Here is a 21,853-nt window from a genome sequence, read left to right on the forward strand (position 1 = left end):
AGCACATCATCTAACTACTTATGTCAAACTATCTGTTTGATCATATATTTAGCTGTGACACTCTGAGGGCTTGTCTACACTACCTGTCGGATCGGCAGGCAGCGATCGATCCAGCGGGGGTCGATTTATTGTGTCTAGTATAGATGCGATAAATCGACCCTTGAGCGCTCTCCCGTCGACTCCGGTTTTCCACCAGAACGAGAAGCGTAAACGTAGTCGACGGGAGAGCGTCAGCTGTCGACTTACCACAGTGAAGATGTGGCAGTAAGTAGATCCAAGTATGTCGACTTCAGCTACACTATTCATGTAGCTGAAGAGCGACCCTGTGTGGTCGTGTAGACAAGCAATGAGTAACTTTCCTAGACCTGAGGAAGAGCTCTTGAAAGTTTGTCTCTCTCAACCAACAGAAGTTGGTCCAATAAAAGATATAACCTCACCCACCTTATCTCTACTATCCTGGGACTGACAAAGCTACACCACCACAGCATACAGTGGTATTTTATAGTGTGCTAATTACATGAGTTATTTCATACCTAAGGACATAGAAATGAAAATATTAACTTTATGATAATATATTTATTTTAATGCCAGGTTGAAATGGATCATAATTCTGGAATTTTCATCACTATGAATCCTGCTGGAAAAGGTTATGGAGGAAGACAAAAACTGCCCGATAATCTCAAACAGCTTTTTAGGCCAGTTGCTATGACTCGTCCAGATAATGAACTCATTGCGGAAGTTATTCTGTATTCAGAAGCTTTTAAAGAGGCTAAAACCCTTGGCAGAAAGTTGGTGGCTATTTTTAATCTAGCCAGGTAAGCACATTTTGTTCCATTAATCATGTTTCTGTCAATATATATCTTTTGTCTTTTGCGATCTATAGTACTTCCCCCTCATGTTATGTCACTTTACCTTCCTTCCATTTCAGTCCATTCAATACCAAACCTCAACAAGATTGATATAGAAATCTTTTAAACATTGTTCCTGTATGTTTTCTGTGATCTTTTTGAAATGGACACTCCAGAAATCACCCTCATAAAGCTATATACCATAAGCAACATACAGCTGCTGTCTCATAGCTGTAGTCTCCTTAAGCTGTTTTACATTGAACAAGAATATCTTATATTTGAATGCTACCAAACACAGTTCTCCAAAATTAGTAATATGTAAATCTGTCAGAATAAAACACAGGTTGAATTTTATTGAGATGCACTGCTTTGTATTTAAGTAAAAATATAAGAAAACAGGAACTGCAGTTATAATCCCATGATGGGAAAATATTGCTTTCTTAAGACCCTGACTGTTTCCTTCCTTTATGTTGGCATCTTGAATATAAATGTAATTTTCTCTTTAATAGGTAAGAAAAGTGTTAAAATAAATATTTTCAAGTTCATATACGATACTTTTATTAATTTCTCTCTGCCACATAGACTTTTATTTTCTTTTTTCTTCTTCTGCTTCCCATTTCTTTGTCTGAATGGGAGCACATGGTTATTTTCCTGAGTGTGGAGTGCCTCCATAAAAATCATGCACCTGTGATGTTTTCGGGGAGTAGCTGACATCCAAGTAACCACAATGGCACTTTTTCATTTGTGTGCCTATTGGAAAAACCAAGAGGTCCTATTTTAAAAAAAATATTATTATTATCTAGCTTTTGAAGAAACTGCCTTTCTGAAAGTTTGGAAACATGCAACTTCATGTGTATCTATCTCTGAAGTTCAAGAAAAATGGTACTGCACGTGACCAGTATATTATTTTCTAATGGCTCTGATTTTCAGAAAAATGTATAATGTCAATTCCTCAGTGATCAACTACAAGTACTGGAGTTGCAGCTGTTACAGCCTATTACAATATTAATATTTTAAAAACATAGGGAGCTTTTGACACCCCAGCAACACTATGACTGGGGCTTAAGAGCACTGAAGACTGCTCTGAGAGGATGTGGCAATCTCCTTCGTCACCTGAAGAAAAATGGAATGAAGGAAAAAAGTAAGATTGACTATGCCAAGGGTTGTTTCGCTTTTGATCAATCAAGATGTTATATTGAAATAAATATCTACAGCCTTCTTGTTCATTCAAGTACCAAGTTATATGCCCTGGAACTGTAGGAAGCCAGACTATTCAAAAGAAGGATAAGCCTCTTTTGAATCAAAGCCTTCTCAAATAAAAATAAATAACTAAATAACCCACAGAAACTCAGTGCACATAATTTGTGGAGTTGGCAAGCTGAAGAGAGAGCTCTTGCATATGAAGTCTCAATTACTCTTGGGCTACCATATCTGATTCTGACTGAGTACTGCTAACTAGAGCACCGATACCGGGTGGTATTTTATGGGATGGGAATGTTGTGTATTATAAAAAAGTGTGTTTGAGTGGGTGGTGATTTTCTCTCTATGTTTGTGGGAGAGTTGGGGGCAGAGGTTTAGGGTGGATGAGGAGTTTAAATGTTTGGGACATGAATATTGCTTCTTTGATGCTTTAAGAAATGACAGATCTGCTCTGACTGTTCCTGGGGTTATTAGAGACAACCCTTGTTTTCCCATTAGATATAAAAAGCAAATAGCTAATAAACAACTCATAATCGACTTCAGGAATTCATCTGTCAGTTGAAAACACACCGACAACATATTTTAGGGCATATCCCCTTCAAAGTTCCTTCTTAGCTGACTACTATCCAGTCAGGATAGACACGCCCTGCATATTAGGACATCTAGAAATTCCCATAGTATATAATCAGTCTGGCATGAATTATCATTTTCAAGAACCCAGTTATATACAAAAATTGTGATGGGTGCACTTAGAGTCTGTCCCTTTGTAACCTAAGACTCAGAAGTTCTATATGCTACTAATGCTAATTTCCCACCTAAAATCATAATCCCTTGTGATTCCAAAAAACAACCTTGTGATGCCAAAAAACAATTCCCACTATGACTTCAGGTGGTGATATCTCAGCTGTGGAAATAAATGTAAACTGAACTTTCTTTTGCAGTTAATGAAAGCCATATTGTGGTCCAAGCTTTGCGCCTCAATACCATGTCAAAGCTTACATTTGCAGACTGTGCACGGTTTGATGCATTGGTTAAAGATGTGTTCCCTGGCATTGGTTTTAAGGATGTAGAATATGCTGAATTAACCACTTCTTTACAACAAGTCTTTGAGGAAGCCAATTTGGAAATTATAAACACCCAGGTAAATATGAAATATAAGCATAGACCAAGTTTAGATGTTCTGAATTAAGAGTCTCAGTGAGGCTTGAGTTGCTAATCTATTAATTTTTATTTAGTTACCTTCAACCTTTTAATGTTTTTAATGTGAGCCCTTGATTTGCTTGAATACAAACATTTTTTTACTCTTTGCTTCTGCACCTACAAGTTCCTAAAATAAATTTAAATTAAGGGAAACAGGTATGTGTGAACTTAGGGTTAGAGAACAAGTTTGATTTAATGCTTAACCTCCTATAACCACTATTTCTTTTTTATGCAGATCAAGAAAGCTTTGGAATTGTATGAACAGCTACGTCAGAGAATGGGTGTGGTTATTGTAGGTCCGAGTGGTGCAGGTAAATCAACACTTTGGCAGATGTTAAGGACAGCGCTTGGTAAAACTGGCAAAATGGTGAAACAGTATACTATGAATCCCAAAGCTATGCCTCGACATCAGTTACTAGGTCACATTGACATGGATACCAGGGAGTGGTCTGATGGCGTGCTTACAAGCAGTGCTCGACAAGTGGTACGAGAACCGCAAGGTATGTCTATCAAGAAGTCTGTGTTGTACTCAACATACTGAAATAAACTTTATTTTTGTTGTTCATATATTGACAATATGCTAATTTAAAATTGTTGAAAGTGGCCAGTATAAGGTCAAAAAGGCTTATGGCAATACCATTGTCAAGAACCTCAGTTTGTAATTTCCAAATTAGTGTAATATGAAAATAAATGGCATGCAAATATGCATCAGAAGGTGAAAAATGTAAGGAATATTTAAAGAGGTTATATGTAAAGCATATAAAACTAATATATTATAATTGTCATAGAGAATGAAAAATGGTTAGAAATTTAGCAAGCCTTCATATTCTTTAAGTTTTTCCAGTAGATTTGTTGTTTTGTATTTTTATTTGTAAGTAGATGTTAACTCATGGATAATCTGTGACGGTGACATCGACCCTGAGTGGATTGAGTCTTTGAATTCTGTCTTGGATGACAATCGATTACTCACCATGCCCAGTGGAGAAAGAATTCAGTTTGGTCCAAATGTAAACTTTGTATTTGAAACGCATGATCTGAGTTGTGCCTCTCCTGCCACAATTTCACGAATGGGAATGATCTTCCTGAGGTGAGACACAAGGGTGAAATTTACATAACTTATTTGTCATCGTGAATAGTTATTAACTTTTTAAAACCCTATTGTGTCAACTGTGTTTGGCTGTGATAGGTTAGTGTATGACTTATATATATGTATATATATATATATATATATATATATATATAGTCCCTTTATAGAGTTTCAGCAACATGCTTAAACTTCTTCCAAATTGTCTTTTTTTTCTTCTAGCTTTGCACCTTTTTGTGCTTATTCATTTGTTTATAGATATTATCATAGAAATGTGGGGTTGGAAGGGACCTCAAGAGGTCATCGAGCCCAACCCCCTGTGCTGAGACAGGACCAAATAGACCTAGACTATCCCTGACAGGTGTTTGTCTAACCTGTTCTTAAAAACCTACATTGATGGGGATTCAGCAACCTCCCTTGAAGCCTATTCCAGAGCATAATTCCCCTACAGATAAAAGTGTTTCCTAATATCTAACCTAAATCTCCTGTGCTGCAGAATAAGCCCATTACTTCATTTCCTGACTCCAGTGGACGTGGAAAATGGTTGATCCCCATTCTCATTATAACATTCCTTAATATATTTGAAGACTGTTAGGTCCCCCCTCAGTCGTCTTTTTTCAAGACTAAATGTGCCAAGTTTTTTTAACGTTTCCTCATATGCCAGGTTTTAAAACCTTTTTATCATTTTTGCTGCTCTCTTCTGGACTCTTTCCAGTTTGTCCACAACTTTCCTAAAGCGTGGCACCCAGAATGAACACAGTACTCGAGCTGAGGTCTCAAAAGTGCTAAGTAGAGTTCGACAGTTACTTCTCCTGTCTTACATATAACAGTCCTGTTAATGCACCATTGAATAACATTAGCCTTTTTTGCATCTGCATCACATTGTCGATTCACATTCAATTTGTGATCCATTCCATTATACCCCCAAGATTCTTTTCAACTGTAGTACCACCTAGCCAGTTATTCCCCATTTTGTAGTTGTGTGTTTGAGTCTTCTTTCTTGAATGTAGTTCTTTACACTTATCTTTATTGAATTTCATCTTGTTGATTTCAGTCCAATTTGTCAAAGGACTAATTCTGTCCTCCAAAGTGCTTGCAAGCCCTCCCAGCCTCATGTCATTTGCAAATTTTATAAGCATACACTTCACTCCATTATCCAAGTCATTAATGAAAATATTAAATAGTACCAAACCCAGGACTGATCCCTGCAGGACCCCACTAGATACACTCTCCCAGTTTGACAGTGAGCCATTAATAATTACTTTTTGAGTATGGTCTTGCAACCAGTTGTGCACCCACATTATAGTAATTTCACCTAGATCACATTTCACTACTTTGTTTATGAGAATGTCATGTGGGACTGTATCTGAAGCCTTAATAAAATCAAGCTATATCATGTCTACTGCTTCTCCCCCTATTCTCTAGGCCAGTAACCCAGTCAAAGAAGGAAATGAGGTTGATTTGGCATGATTTGTTCTTGACAAATCCATATTGGATATTCCTTGTAACCATATAATCCTCATGATGCTTACAGATTGATTGTTTAATAATTTGTTCCAGTATATCTTTCCAGGTATAAAAGTTACTCTGACAAGTCTGTAATTTCCTTTTTTAAGTTAATTTTTATGAATGGTATTTTATTTTATTTTATTATTATAAAACTGATGATTTCATTGTAATGCTAACCTCTGAAAATGTTCATTTACTCTGAGTAGGTGGAGTTGTCTGTATAGATGTTACCTGTATTTGCCTATTTATCTCTGAAGTCAAGTTTTTCATCTGTTACCTTGTAACCTACCACTGTACTTGTGACTCCTAAATGTCTCCAGTCAGTCTCTTTGCACTTTACTGACTATGGTCAGTAAAGCCTTGTAGGGAAGGGCTGTTTTTTGCCCTACACCTTTCACCAAGGACCCCATGTCATAGCTTTTGCTCCTTTCTTTCTCTCACCAAAGGTCAGAAGTTTGTTTTCCCTGACTCAGAGAATGGATTGCTTTAAATTGCCTCTAAACACTATAAGACCCCCAAATATTTTAAAAAAAGCAAAGTTTATTAGAAAAAATGTAAGAAAATTGCACTGAATCAAAATTAAACCATTGTCCATTTCTTGTAATTACAGAAATCAGAAAGTAAATGCTCACATCTACTCAATCAGTTTCTCATAGTACTAGAGCCTTATTTTGACATTTGACAGTAATAATAAAGATACTCCATTTCTAGTTTACATCTTTTTTCTGCATATCTTAATGCTTTTTATTCAAGAGCATACATTTTCTGACCCCTTTTTTACTGAAAGGCAAATTTAAATATAGAGAGGTTAAATGACTGGCCTAAAGTCATACAGTGGATCATTGGGAGAGCTGAGAACACAACCCAGGCCTCTTGACTCAGTCATCCTGCTTGAGCCTTTAGATCATACCGCATCCATCTGCATGGATACATGACTATTTTGTTTTTGTTTTAATCTGAAGTATATCTTGTTCTAGTGATGAAGATACAGATCTTAATTCTTTGTTAAAATCTTGGCTAAGAAATCAGCCTGAAGAATGCAGACATAATCTTGAAAATTGGATTGGGGACTATTTTGAAAAGGCGTTAAACTGGGTTCTAAAACAGGTGGGTAACTCACAAAGTCTTAATAACTTTCTGGCTTTTATTCAAACTTATGAACTTGGTGTAGACGTCAACCAGAATTTTTAAATGTGGTCTCTAAAGTTAGGCATCTAAATAAGGGGTCTGATTTTTCAGAGATGCCAAGTTCCCAGAGCTTCCATTGACTAATCATGGATTTAGGTATCTAAATTTAGGCTCAGAAAATTTGAAATTTCTGCCCAAAATCCTTATCAGGAAGGCATGTGCTTTGCTAGGCTTGAGGAAAAATTAACAATGTTATAAGCCATTAAATAATTCTACGTAGGCGGGAACCTCTGCAAGCTGTTCTTTACAGAGATTTCCCTTCACTTGTGCTATCTGGGGGAAAGGGAAGTGTGCAGGATGTCCTGAAAACCCATGGATCCCAGATGGGAGTCTATTACCATGCATATAGACCGCTTGTGTCTCTGTGCTTGCTTTGTGCTTCCTATGGCTCCAGTACCCCTCCCTGGCTTCATATGCCTCACAATGGAGCCATGCAGGCTTTGTGCAGCTGGGCCTCTGTTCCATGGAACTTCCTTTAAGAGGGATCCCCAGTGCTGAGAGGCAATCTTGCTGTATTTCCTTGGAAAATCTACATAGCCTGATGGGGATTAAGATGTGTTTCTCCCATAGCTGTTTCTTTCCTCCATGCAGATGTCTACACTTGTGTGGGATCTAGGAAAAGGGGGACACTGTTGCAGAAGCAGTTGTTTACCCACCCCATTCTATGGGGGAGAGTGAGATCCACACATGGACGGTCCCTTCTGGGCACATATCTCCATTTGTGCACATTTCTTTGCAGTCAGTAGGCTCATAACATCTAAAGTGGAAGGATGACTGAGCATGAGAACTGATAAATAATAAGTAGGTTTGGTATAAGAGTCAGAAGTAAATATTTAAAAAGCATGTGATTGCAAATGGATCACCTCTTCTAGATCTGAATGGATCACATTTTCTACCAATTTTAAAAGTCTAAAAGTGGCTCCTAATAGCAATGAAACTGCCATATTTACTTGCACCATAAGTCATTTATTTTATTGCTAGAAATTTGTTTAAAGTTATATTATTATTATAAATTATTATACACTATTATAAATTCCAATTTACAGAATGACTATGTGGTAGAAACAAGTCTAGTTGGCACTGTGATGAATGGGTTGTCTCATCTCCGTGGGTGCACTGATCGTGGACAATTTATTATTAGTTTAATGCGGGGTCTTGGTGGAAATCTCAACATGAAATCACGACTAGAATTTACAAAAGAGGTAATAATCTTTTTCTATCTTATCTCAAACTACGAGATGAATGAAACAGAAATTTTGATTTTGCTATGGTTTCAGAGTATAAAAGTACAATAAGAGTTAGTCCCTGCCTCAGTGAGTTTATAATCTAATTTGAGATTAGATGGAGGGAAATAGATCAACCATAGGGAGGCAGATTTGTGTGTCATTGGTAGATAGATGGTAGTCAAATCCATGAGAGTGGTCAAGATCACTTATAGATAAGGTCCAAAGAGAGAAGGGGACAAAGGATGGAGCCCTGTGGGAAGCCCATGGAAAGGGGGAGAAGGGAAGAGGAGGAGACTCCATCCAATGAGACTTTGAAGGTGCCATCACTTAGGTAGAATGAGAATTGTGAGAGGATGAGATCACAAAAGCCAAAGGGTTATAGGTTATCAAGAACTAGGGAGTGATCGAGTGTGTTGAATGCCACTGAGAGGTCAAGCAGGATGAGTAAGGAACACAGGTTCTGGAATTTAGCCATGGATGCACATGAGTAACTTAACTCACGTGAGTTGTCCCATTGGTGTTAATTAGACTACTCATATTAGTAAAGTTTCTTATGTGTATAAGGGCTTGCAAAATTGGGCCCTCAATTAATTCTGACGGTATCATATTGTTTTGTTACAAATGATGCATTTGTATTTTTTGGAAGATAAAGGAAGGTTTTTAGTCAGGAGCATTTTTAGTCAGGAGCATAGGATATCAGACTGCTGATTAAATACTTCATTCCTCCGAGCCCTTCAACATGTGGAGACAATCATAATTTCTTTAAAAAAAAAAAAGTGGGTATACTGTTGCCTCCCAAAAGTGTTTATTCACATGTACATACTTCAGAACATTCTTAGTCCCATCCCTCCTTAAATTTCCATTTCTTTGATCACAAACATATTCCATTTTATTATAGGTGGAGCTGGTTCTATCACCTATCCTTAAAGTTGTCAAACATTTTCTATTACAGAACTCAGGTTTCAGTTGCTTTTATCTTTGACAAACATCACCTGTTCATGCTGAAATTTTCAGTATTGGGTGTTTGCCTAAGGCTGATTTCTTTTGGGAAAGTTTCAGCTAAAACAATTTAGTCATTTCTGAGGATGATATTATGTGTCTTTTTCCACGTTAAAAACATTCTTACAATTGTTTCATTCAGGTCTAATGCCGCTAAACTTACTACTTCCATGACTTGAAATTTGGCAGGAGGCATCACCCTGATGAGATGGATGTGCCTTTTGTCATCCCCATGAAAATTTGCCCAAATTTGGCCAAACTGTAAGCCTCCAAATATCTCAGTTCTCACATGTTCCTTAGAGACTTGTTGGAATTTGGCAGATACGTTCTCTGAAGACTCTCTGTGTACTGGGCATGCTGCAGCCCAAGGCTGTGGCACTATGCAGGACTTCTCTTAATAATCCATAATTTCCCTTGTTAGGACAGCATAGTTTGTGCAGCCACACTTTTTTAGCCCAGGATAACATGAAGTGATTTAAGATTGTATAAATTCTAAGTAAATCCTCACACACAGTTTCATTCATATCTTAAAAGTGTTAGAAAAAAACAAAAGATGACTGTGCATGGTAGGTATTCCTACCAGACCACAAAATAGGAAAAAGAAAAAAGTTACTTAAAAAGAAAAATACAGTTATCTCTTTAGGCAGCCTTAATTCTGGAATTTCCTAACTTTTAACTTTTGTTTACAGTTGACTACTAATTGTGTGTCCCTCATTTTCTCTCTACTCAGTGTGAGAAGTCTGTGGCTACATTTGTGTGCTCATGAGTGCTACATGAGTGCTCATGACTGTGAGTAGGAGCTGTACTTTGAACCTACTAAGTACTTTGTAAAGTCAGGCCCTCAGTGACTCAAGGAAATGAATGAGGACATTTATTCCATGAGGTCTGGCACCACGCATCGAATGAAAAATAAATACTGGATAACTACCCACTCATTCACTCACTACCCAATGTATTCGCACAACAGGATTGAATTAAAATTGCATAGGCAACCTTAATTCTTGCATTTCCTAATTTTTGAGTGCTTGACTTTGCAAATTTAATATTCTTTTAACATAGTTTTTTGGATGTACTTATAATTATAGTTATTGTGTTGTTATTAGGAATGCAGATTTTTAACAGCTTAATTGTTATTCTTTTAAAATTTTTGTAAAGATTTTTAATTGGGCACGAGAATCTCCGCCAGATCCCAGGAAGCCACTGGACACATATTATGACCCTGACACTGGACATTTAATGTCATATCAGCTGAGAAAACCTATACATTTGACTGCTGATGACTTTAGTAATCTCCGAACACTTCCTGTCATTCAAACCCCTGACATGCAGAGAGGTTTAGATTACTTCAGACCATGGCTAGACTTTGACAATAAGCAGCCATTTCTTCTTGTTGGGCCTGAAGGATGTGGAAAGGGGTAAGTTTGTTTTTGGTTTTGTTTTTTATTTTAACTGTTTTAATCTAACTTTTCTAAGTTTGGTGATAAAGTTTTGGAACATTTTTGCATAGTGAAGGTTTCTGCTCCATTGATAAAGTTGTTTCTTTAGATGAAATACTAATAGAACCGTTTGAAATGTTCTTTGACACATCTGTCACTAAAAAATTAGTAACATCAGTCTCAGTCTGTGTGTGTGTTTGTCCAGCATCTATTACAATGGGATGCTGTTTCTGATTGGAACTTTGGTGCTAATGGAATGCAAATAGTAAATTATACATACTTGTGGTTGGTGGGGGCCCCTTTAGTCACTACCAGAACATTGTTTGAGTTACTTCCTTCTCTGACCCTAACAGAGTCCTTCCTCTGCTCGGGGTGTATTCGGGGTGTGCAAAAGTCTCGCTCTCTCTCTTTTGCTCTCTAAATAAGAATTCCTTTCCTCTGCTCCTTGTGACTAACAAAACATTATTACCCCTGTTTGTGTATCTCTTTGAGCTCGGTACAGGTGCTCTTTCTCGAGCACGAAGTGTGGATACTGCTTGACCAGATGAGGCTCCATTACTTCCCCTTTACAGAGACCAGATGGTCATATGCATGGCTCAGTGTAGGGTCACTTTTCTATGCCTGCACAAAATTCCCATCCTGTAGGAGTGCTTCCACATCCAGATAACCTCTTCCTCACTTGCAGGGGCTGACAGTTCTTTTCCTCATGACATTTCCTCCTTAGGGTCTTCCAATTCCCCAAGGTTTACCAGGCTTTCAGGTCATTCTGCAATGATCAACCAGGATGCCTGTTTGCCAAAAAAATGGCCGGTGCCGGTCTCCCATTATGGGATACTCCAATTTCTCCACCAGTGGTACAGCTGTCACCTTGGTACATGTCCCCACAGTCAGCTGTAAACATTGGCTGGGATAGGTTTTCACTTTGCCATGTATACACTGTAGATGAAATCATCCTTTTGGGGGTGTTGTCATCTCTTGTGAAGGAGATTTGGACCACCGTCTAACTACAGACAGAGTCCAAGTCCTTGAACTCTTTTCCCTTGGACCATCACCAGCGCCATCAACTTGGGAAGTGCTGTTTTCCATGCATGGGTTTCTACACTCCAGCCCTGGGCATAATCACATTCGTTAAGAGGGCATTCTTTCTTTTATGGGTTCTCTGTGGCCAGAGGAGCAGCAAGTCACTGGGCTGGCACTGACGGTATCTTTCCTAGTTGGGGGCGAACTCAGCTGTGGAGTAGTGGCTGGCCCCTGTTCTGCAGGTCCGACTTCAGTTGCTTGAGATGCTTGGTAGTCCCACTGGCAGTGTTATTGACGTGAGTTTCCTCAGAAATGTCCAAATTGTCCAAGATGGCTGACTTTACTTGTTTATAATTCTTAGACTTCTCCAGGTCTAGGTTATGGTAGGCCATCTGTGCCAGACCCATCAAGTATGGAGCCAAAATCAAAGCCTACTCCACCAGCTAGCATATCAGCTAGCCATTCACACCACCGCTCAGATACTATAAGAACATACGAATGGTCATACTGGGTAAGACCAATGGTCCACCTTGCCTGATATCCTGTATCTGCCAGTGGACAGTGCCAGATACTTCAGAGGGAATGAACAGAACAGGGCAATTTTGAGTGATCTATCTCCTGTCATCTAGTCTCATCTGTTGGCAGCTGAAGGTTTAGGGACACATGGAGCATAGGGTTGCATCCTTGGCTATCTTGGCTCATAGCCATTGATGGATCTGTCCTCCATGAATTTATCTAATTCTTTTTTTAACCCAGTTATACTTTTGAACTTCACAGCATCCCATGGCAATGACTGTGCATTGTGTGAAGAAGTATTACCTTTTCTCTGTTTTAAACCTGATGCCTATTAATTTCACCAAATGATGCCCAGTTCTTGGGTTATGTGAAGGGGTAAATAACACTTTCCTAGTTACTTTCTCTGCACCATTCACAATTTAATAGACCTTTTTCATATCCCCCCATAGTCATCTCTTTTCTAAGATGAACAGTCCAGTCTTCTTAATTTCTCCTCATATGGAAGCTGTTCCATATCCCTAATCATTGTCATTGTCATTCTTTGCACCATTTCCAATTCTAATATATCTTTTTTGAGATGAAGCGACCGGAACTCCATGCAGCATTCAAGGTATGGGCGTACCATGGATTTATATAGTGGCATTGATATTTTCTGTCTTATTATCGATCCTTTTCCTAATGGTTCCTAACATTTTGTAAGCTTTTTTGACTGTTACTGGACATCGAGTAGAAGTTTTCAGAGAACTCTCCACAATGAATTGAGTTGTAACAGCTAATTTAGACCCCAACATTTTGTATGTATAGTTGGGTTTAAGTTATCCAATGTGCATTACTTTGTTGGGATTCCCTCTGGGAGCTTTTCCACTTGGCTTATCAAGAACACCTTGTCCAGTTCTGGGAGAACACTTAATCCAGTTCTCTGGGATCCAGAACACTCAGTTTGACTCTGGATTTGTTCACTCAGGTTCCTTTATTTGGCATACAGCAAAGCTTCACTGAGTTGATCAGACTCTAGCATAGGGGATGGGTACAGGGCATACCACGCATTTAAAGTTACACAGACAATCTCTTCTTTTATATGAATTTACACATTACATTGCATTCGCTTTACATTCAATCATACATTTTTGGATTGGCTTGGTTACTGTGCAGGAACCAATCCCTGTACAGCATGCTCTGTCCATGTCCATGTCTGTTCACGTGGAACCTGATCTTTACCTTCAAGGTTTATCTTGTCCATAGTCCTTAGCATCACACCAGCATACTGTTTGGCAAGCCCCTATTTACAACTTAACCTTCCATTCACCTTTCCAATTATGCCTACTAAGAAATGAGACAAGTTACTTATGTCAAACCTGGCCTACACACTTATCGACATTGAATTTCATCTGCAACAAAATCCCTTTGTAACTCTTCAAAGTGATCTTTGGAATTAACTATTTTAGTAATTCTGTATCATTTGCATATATTGCCACATTCCTGTTCACCCTTTTTTTCCAGATCATTTATTAATATATTGAACAGCACAAGTTCCACTACAGGGAACTCTCCCACTATTGACCTCTCTCCATTGTGAAAACAGTTTATTCCTACCCTTTGTTTCCATTCCCATCTTTTAACCAGCTACTGATCAATGAGAGGACCTTCCCTCTTATCACATGACTCCTTACTTTGCTTAAGAGCCTTTGGTGAGGGACCTCGTCAGAGGCCTTCTGAAAGTCCTAGTGCACTGCATCGACTGGATCACCCTTATCCATATGCTTGTTGATTCCCTCAAAGAGCAAGCCATACAGCTGTGTCTAATTAGTGCTGGCTGAGCCCTGAAGAGCTCATTAAATTCTTCCTTAATAGGGTGAGGGCGTACCCCTCACATAATAATGGTAATAAGTGTGAACCCAGTTTTTTTTCCCTGTGTCTCTGTTGATTTGCAAATAGATTATATTCTTTTTTTTACTGGTTTCTTCTCAACAATCTAATGCTATTTCCACTGTTTAAAATTCAGTCATAAATACGATTCCTAAAAGAAAAAAATACATAACATTCCTTTTTATTTTCTTTATCCTCATGTGCATAGGCTCTGATCCTGCAATGTATACTGCATGAAAGGACTAATGAATTTTTGCAGAGCCCTATTGACTTCCATTGTCCATGTGTTGTAAATAGCTGGTTTGGGGCCATATTTCATTGTTCACCAACTAGCTATTTCTTACACAAATCTGTATAAGTACTTTTCTGGAACTTCATAAATGTGAAATGATACAATTTGATTTTATAATCAAGAATATTTAGTTCAACAAAACTGATCCAGTACATTATATGCAGTACGTTAAACAGTGTGCTGGCAGTTTTAAAGGTGTTCAAATTGCTTTTTAAAAATTTCTGTGTATATAAAATATATATTTATATATTTTATTTTGTTAGAATGTTGCTTCGTTATGCCTTTTCCCAACTCCGATCCACTCAGATTGCTACAGTTCACTGCAGTGCACAAACTACATCTCGACATCTTCTCCAAAAGTTAAATCAGACTTGCATGGTAATCAGTACAAATACTGGGAGAGTATACAGACCAAAAGACTGTGAAAGGCTGGTTTTATACTTAAAGGAGATCAACCTTCCCAAACCTGATAAATGGGGAACCAGCACTCTAGTGGCTTTCCTGCAACAGGTGAACGTATATGGCTTTGATAATAATTATATTTAGAATTATAGACTATAAATGATTTATTATGATTCAGTAAATACATATTAAAGTCCTGTTTCCAATCATTTGATATACAGGCAGAGTATTTTGAATTGAACACCTTACAATATGCTGGTGATCTTAATAGTTAACATCCTACATGTTTATTATCATTACGTTTATGTGTAGTGTGGTAGCATGTAGAGATGCCAACCGGTATCAAGGTTACATTTGTGCTAAGCACTGAACACATATGTACAGGGCCGGCTCCAGGCACCAGCGAACTAAGCAGGTGCTTGGGGCGGCCAATGGAAAGGGGTCTTCGGCGGCAATTCAGCAACGGGTCCCTCAGTCCCTCTCCTCCTCTTTGAGCTGTTGCCGAAGTGCCGCCGAAGAGGAAGAGGGAGCGAAGGATCCGCCACCGAACTGCCGCAGAAGAAGGAAGCAGCGCAATTGAGCTGCCGCTGAAGTGCCGCCGAGCGGCTTTTTTTTTTTTTTTTTCCTGCTTCGCTGTTTGGGGCGGCCAAAAAGCTGGAGCCGGCCCTGCATATGTAATCAAAAGACAGTCCCTGTCCCCAAAAGCTTATAGTGATTAACAAAGTAAGTTTATGGGTTTGCATAATTCTTCTCTCCTCAAAGATTGGAAATTGAAATGTAATGCTTACAGTATTTTAAAAATAACTTTTTCCTCATTTTTACATTCTGTCCATCATGCATTCTTTCTCCTTCTCCAAATTCCTTCTTAAAACCCTCTTCCCCACTTTCACCCCACAAATCTGTTGTGTTGTTCGTTGATTTTTAACAATGAATTTACTACATTCTCCCTTTTACTGAAATATTTCCCCCTTTGGTTTAATTTTCTCTTACATTGCAAGCTATCTGGGACAAAGACTGTGGGCTAAGGGCTGCCCTAACTTACTTCAGCTGCTCATGGTCTCTAAGGGACCACTCAGGAGCTGAGAATTGGCAGAGTGAAACTCCAGTATGCCCCCTTCCACGCCTGACATGCCCTTTACTCTGGTGGAGGCTAGGGAAGGAGCCATCTCTTTTGGCTTTACTGTAGCTGAGAGCTACCTCCCTCCAGGAGGAATTGTCAGCTGTCCAGTTACACCTGGATTCTAGCTCCTTTGTGCTCTTGGTTCACAGAGGAGAATCTGGCCCGATTTATGATTTTATAAAGTGCCATATACATTTTTGTTTATAGTGCTGCACAGTTGCTTAAGAATAATATATTAGACACTTTTGAGGAAAATGTTAGTGATGGGTACATTGTTGGTATTTAACAAATAATAGTAATCAGAGACTCATCATTACTCTATTGTTTTCATTAGGCACCTTGCTATTTTTTATTTAATTTTACTAAAATATTTTGTTTTGTTATATTAAAGATTCTGACGTACCAAGGATTTTACGATGAAAATCTTGAATGGGTTGGTTTAGAAAGTATCCAAATTGTGGCATCCATGTCTGCTGGGGGAACATTAGGAAGGCATAAACTTACATCGAGATTTACTTCTATTGTTCGTCTTTGTGCAATTGAGTAAGTGTCTGCAAGAACCTACTTGACTTTGAGATCTCAGATTCAGATTGCAGGTCTGTTTGCCTCTGCCTGTCCTTCTTGATGTGAGACTTTTGAAAACATGGAATGTGATTGTGTCTGGCAAGTCAAACCTCTAATCTTTCCTAATAATGTAGAATCTTCACATATAGTATCATTGTTGCTACCTCTTGGTGTTTCAAACCAGTTAAAGAGCAATATATAATTATTTTAATGCACCTTGTTGTGCCTATGTATCTGAAATAAAATTTCAAGTAGGATTACTTTGCTTCTAGTAGGTTACAGCTTTACAGCCTTATTTTAAAGTGCCGGTTGGTTAGTGGATTAAATACATTGTGAGGAAGGGTTTATAAATTGGAACATATTTAAAGATACACATGGAAAGTCTCTGAGGGTTGCATATTCAGATAAAACCAAAATGTATTTAAGTTACTGCTGGACTAAGGTTCTATTTATTGAAGATTCAGAGTAAATTATAGATATAAATCCAAACCCATTTTTGGTATGGAAATTAAGAATGTTGATACATCACAATTTCCTTGGACTCTTATTTTTTTCCTCTAGCTATCCAGAAAGAGACCAACTGCAAACAATTTATAGTGCATATTTAGAGCCTGTGCTTCACAAAAACCTAAAGAATCACTCTGTTTGGGGTTCCTTACCAAAAATACATCAGCTGGCAGGATCTATGGTTCAAGTATATGAGCAGGTACAGTGCTTTGATTTCTTTTTTGGGAAATGGAAATGAAAAATTGAGAAGCAGCCTTGTCTTTTAATCTCTGACTTTAGACAGTAACAATAGATTATACAGTGTTTCACCATATTTAAAATCTAAATGCAAGTAATTTTTTTATGTTGATCTCAGAATTAAAGTGAAGGGTACATGCATGTGGTTATGGACATGAAAGGATGGTCCAGTGATTAGGGCACTAGTCTAGGATTTGTGAGACTTGGGTTCAGTTCCCTGCTGCATCACAGACTTCCTGTGTGTGCTTGGACAAGTCACTTAGGGACTCATGGAATTTAAGGCTAGACGGGACCATCATGATCATCTGGTCTGATCTCCTGCACATTGCAGGCCACGGAACCTCATCAACCCACTCCTATAATAGACCCATAACCTCTGGCTGAGTTACTGAAGTCCTCAAATCATGATTTCAAGTTCCAGAGAATCTATCATTTACACTAGTAAATGGTGGATTCAGCCTCTTTGTGCCTCCATACCCCAGCTGTAAAATGAGGATAACTCTGCTTCACACTGAAGATTGCAAGTTGCTCAGATACTATGATTTTGTATGATGATGGGGGCCATACTTAGATAGGACTAAGTATTCCAAATAGTGTGCATATAAAACATGACATTTAGGCACACAAATACATTTTTAACTTCCCATTCAAAATTGTAGGGTCCCAGCCAAGCATGTAATCACTTTAAGCATTTAAGCATAGTCTCACTGGATTTAGTAGGACTGATTACATGGATTAGGACCCAAGTGCTTAACATACATCTAGGTAGAATGATCACATCCTTAAAAGCAGATAGAGCATGGGCACAGCCTCCAACTAGTCACATAATTCAAATCTTCAAAGAAATATGTGCAAGTGTCATTCTGGTAAGGCAAGGTTATTAGATCTTCGAAAATCTTGATTAAGGAAACTTAGCTTAGCCAAAAATTTTCCATTAGTGGAAGGCTGAATCTTTATGATGATAAACGGTTGTGGTGGAGGTAGAGCCAAGTTTACAGAATGTAATAAGTAGGCCATTTCTCACCATGCAGACAATTGTATTACCGATAAACCATTTCAGACCTCAATTGACAGGTTTAATAGAACAAACACACTAAAGAAACACTACCTGTGTATTGAATAGTAACAACATTTCTATCCTTTGAAATTCTACACATTTTGAACATCAATAGCTTACATATAGTAGTCTAAGGAGAATCAGATCAAAATATTTGTTATCCTTTTGGTAAACAGCTGCAGTCTCATGCCTTGCATGCTTTTCATATGGCTTATTCTTTATCTGTATATTTGTTGAGTTACACCTCTACCCCGCTATAACGCGACCCGATATAACACGAATTCTGATATAATGCAGTAAAGCAGTGCTCTGGGGGGGCAGGGCTGCGCACTCTGGCGGATCAAAGCAAGTTCAATATAACGCGGTTTCACCTATAATGCGGGAAGATTTTTTGGCTCCCGAGGACAGCGTTATATCGAAGTAGAGGTGTATAAATCTGTGTAGATGATTGTCTCATCCTCAAAGAGAGCTATGCAGTTATTCCATGAGTTAAAAATCAAGGTGTGTTTTCAGATATAAATAAATAGTTAATATTACCATTATCAGTCAGCCAAATTATGATATGCATTGTTGTTAATTTATTTTATTCATTATACCTTACATTTATATAGCATCTTCTGTCCAGAAATGTACCTCAGCCCCACACAAATCATGTACCATACATAAGGAACACTATACAAATACAGTCATATTTAATACATGTGATTTGTCTGACCACAGATCCTTTGAAAGCATGTGTTATATACATATCAAATGTGTTTGGGATGTCCTCCTAACCTTGCACAGGCCTTTCACCCTCTTGGTCTATGTGACGTTCCCCTGGTGTTATCTGGACCAGTGATCTGCTAGGTCACTCCAATCATCGACTCAGGGAGGCAGTCTTACCCTGCTCTGCTGTGAGAACCCCCATTCGTGGGCTGTTCACGCACAGCTTCTAGCATGTAAGCTGCTCCTAGCTATGTGAATGAGCACTTTTGGCCAGCCGCTGCTTGGATTGTGTATCCGAATGACACTAGCTAATATCTCTGGTCCCAGACACAACCCTAGGAACCTCCGTCTTGCAGTCTATGCCCCTGGACGCTGCAAGCTTATATGAGTTCGTCAATTTAACAAAGAAATTGATATGTATCAGGCTTGTTATCCCAAGGTGAGTCTCTGACAGCTTCAAACCAAATGCGCTGCTTCAGGTAGACTAAACAAACAAATTTATTAACTAGAAAAGATAGATTTTAAGTGATTGTAAGTCAAAACACAAGGAGTCAGATTTGGTCAAATGAAATAAAAGCAAAACACATACTAAGCTGATCTTAACACTTTCAGTGCCCTTACAAACTTAGATGCTTTTCACCACAGGCTGACTGGTTGCCCTTCAGCCAGGCTCGCCACTTTGATCAGTGCTTCAGTCGCCTGGTGGTGGTGTCTGTAGATGTAGGTGTAAGAGAGAGGAAGAGCATGGCAAACGTCTCTCCCTTTTATCATGTTCTTTCTTCCCCCCTTGGCTTTGCCCCCCACTTCAGAGTCAGGTGAGCATTACCTCATCGTAGTCCCAAACTGACCAAAGGAAAGGGGGTGACTCACTCGAGAGTCCAACAGATCCTTTGTTGCTGCCTAGGCCAGTGTCATTTGTTCCTGTGAGGCTGGGCTGGGTTTGTCCCATACATGCCCTGATGGGGTGTGAACTGCCCATCTGCTCCTGGAGAGTTTTGCCTGGGCTTGTTTTAAGCCACAAGGTCACATTTTCAGCCTCATAACTATATACATGAAATTACAACCTATAGCATTACATTACTATAACAACAATGCTCAGTGCATCATGAGCCTTCCGAAGACACCGACATGACAAACTTTGCATTGGATACCACACAAACATATTATAAGGATGAACATGGGGGTGCAGGGTGTTCCCCTGAGGTACAGAGTATCACAGTCTATCCAAAAATTTGGACAAAATTCTTCTCCTGGTGCCAAACTAGAAAAATCAACCCACTATAGATGTTTTAGACTGGAAGAGAGATTGTTCCCATGAAAGAAACAGGGAACTAATTTTCCAACATAACCTTTTTCTCAGAAATAATATGGAATAAATATTTTAGAAATGAGATATTTTGCTTTTTTGGTCTGAAAGCAAAATGTAAACAATCCAAGCTGTGTATTTTTCAGACGAATTAACAAAATATATGAACCTGTACAGTTGAAGTAAATCCACTTGGTGAAAGCATAGAAAATTGTTGAACTAAATTGTCCAGAAATCTTTGCAATTAAAATATAAATTGTGTTGTGAATAACTTATGTTTTCAGGTACGAGCAAAATTCACAGTTGATGATCATAGTCATTACCTCTTTACACCATACATTCTTACTCAGTGGGTTCTTGGCTTATTCAGATATGATTTAACAGGAGGTGAGTTACTCTGATTTGTTCCAAAAAAGAAAACATTTTTAGAATGTTCAGATATTTTGTGATGTGTTTCTTATTATTTATCTATCCTGCAAACTCTCCATATCATAGAATATCAGGGTTGGAAGGGACCTCAGGAGATCATCTAGTCCAACCCCCTTCTCAAAGCAGGTCCAATCCCCAGATAGATTTTTGTGTCCCAGATCCCTGAATGGCCCCCTCAAGGATTGCACTCACAACCCTGGGTTTAGCAGGCCAATGCTCAAACCACTGAGCTATCCCTCCCCCCTTGAATCCCCATTGAAACCTGGAAAGTTTGTAGGACTGGCCCTAATGTCAGTTGAAAAACAAAAGTTCCATTGCATGAAAAGTTATGTTGTTGTTTTTAATTTTGAAAAATAGTGTGAGATTTTAAAATATAGATAGTAACTATTCTGAGTTTAAAGAAAATAAATAAGTCTGGGCTGCTCACTTCAGTCATTTTGATTATGAAATCTGTGGACTCCACTTTCTGCAATTGATCTGGTTTTTGATGAGGATGTCTCAGGGTATGTCTGCACTTCAAAGTAAGTGAAGTAGAACTCGAGTTAGCATACCTCAGGTTTGTTAACGTAGGGCTTGAGCGTTTACACTTATTTGTAACCCCAGTTTAGAAATTTTTGAATCTTGGGTCCCAACCTGGGGTGCCAACATTTACACTGCATTATGTGGGCCCAAGTTCAACCACCCATATCCCAGACTTCCTAGTGCCCTCCCAAAATGTGGCAGCTCTAGCCCTTTGTTTATAGTGCAGTGGAAAAACTTGACTGTCCACCAAACTTGACTGTCCAGAGGACAAAGAAAGCCGGCCCATAGAATTTTGGAGTACTTTTGGTGGACTCCCAGAGCATGAGTCCTGTGGAGCTGCATCTACACTGAAAAAGCAATAGGACTTGATCTCTGGGTCCCAGCTTGACTCAGGCTTGAACCTTCCATTTCCGTGATGTCCTGGGTCCAAGACCTGGGCTGGAGTGATTTGCGTATAGATGAAAGAGGGGTTAAGCTTGAACCTGAGTTTGAACCTTGGGCTTACATTGAGGTGTAGACATACCCACAGCGGCTTGCCACAAATGACTTTAGTTGTATCAGTTGCTTAAAGTGTGTGTGTGTGTGTGTGTGTGTGTGTGTGTGTGTGTGTGTGTGTG

General features: G+C 38.7%; 1 protein-coding gene across 1 annotated transcript in view; it reads left to right on the plus strand.

Annotated features, from left to right (window-relative positions):
* The window catches only part of DYNC2H1 (dynein cytoplasmic 2 heavy chain 1), a 367,402-nt gene that overhangs the window by 49,215 nt on the left and 296,334 nt on the right, over nucleotides 1–21,853 (plus strand). Inside the window, exons 35-46 of the mRNA XM_029911951.1 lie at nucleotides 592–815; nucleotides 1,874–1,989; nucleotides 2,990–3,189; nucleotides 3,484–3,748; nucleotides 4,128–4,335; nucleotides 6,819–6,948; nucleotides 8,076–8,231; nucleotides 10,410–10,669; nucleotides 14,648–14,894; nucleotides 16,298–16,449; nucleotides 17,032–17,176; nucleotides 20,570–20,672. Coding sequence (XP_029767811.1) covers nucleotides 592–815; nucleotides 1,874–1,989; nucleotides 2,990–3,189; nucleotides 3,484–3,748; nucleotides 4,128–4,335; nucleotides 6,819–6,948; nucleotides 8,076–8,231; nucleotides 10,410–10,669; nucleotides 14,648–14,894; nucleotides 16,298–16,449; nucleotides 17,032–17,176; nucleotides 20,570–20,672 — 2,206 coding nt within the window. The remainder of the gene's footprint in view (nucleotides 1–591; nucleotides 816–1,873; nucleotides 1,990–2,989; nucleotides 3,190–3,483; nucleotides 3,749–4,127; nucleotides 4,336–6,818; nucleotides 6,949–8,075; nucleotides 8,232–10,409; nucleotides 10,670–14,647; nucleotides 14,895–16,297; nucleotides 16,450–17,031; nucleotides 17,177–20,569; nucleotides 20,673–21,853) is intronic.

The sequence above is a fragment of the Terrapene carolina genome, unplaced genomic scaffold (genome assembly GCF_002925995.2).
Source record: "Terrapene carolina triunguis isolate 2854851 unplaced genomic scaffold, T_m_triunguis-2.0 Scaffold138, whole genome shotgun sequence".
NCBI classification, from domain to species: Eukaryota; Metazoa; Chordata; order Testudines; family Emydidae; genus Terrapene; species Terrapene triunguis.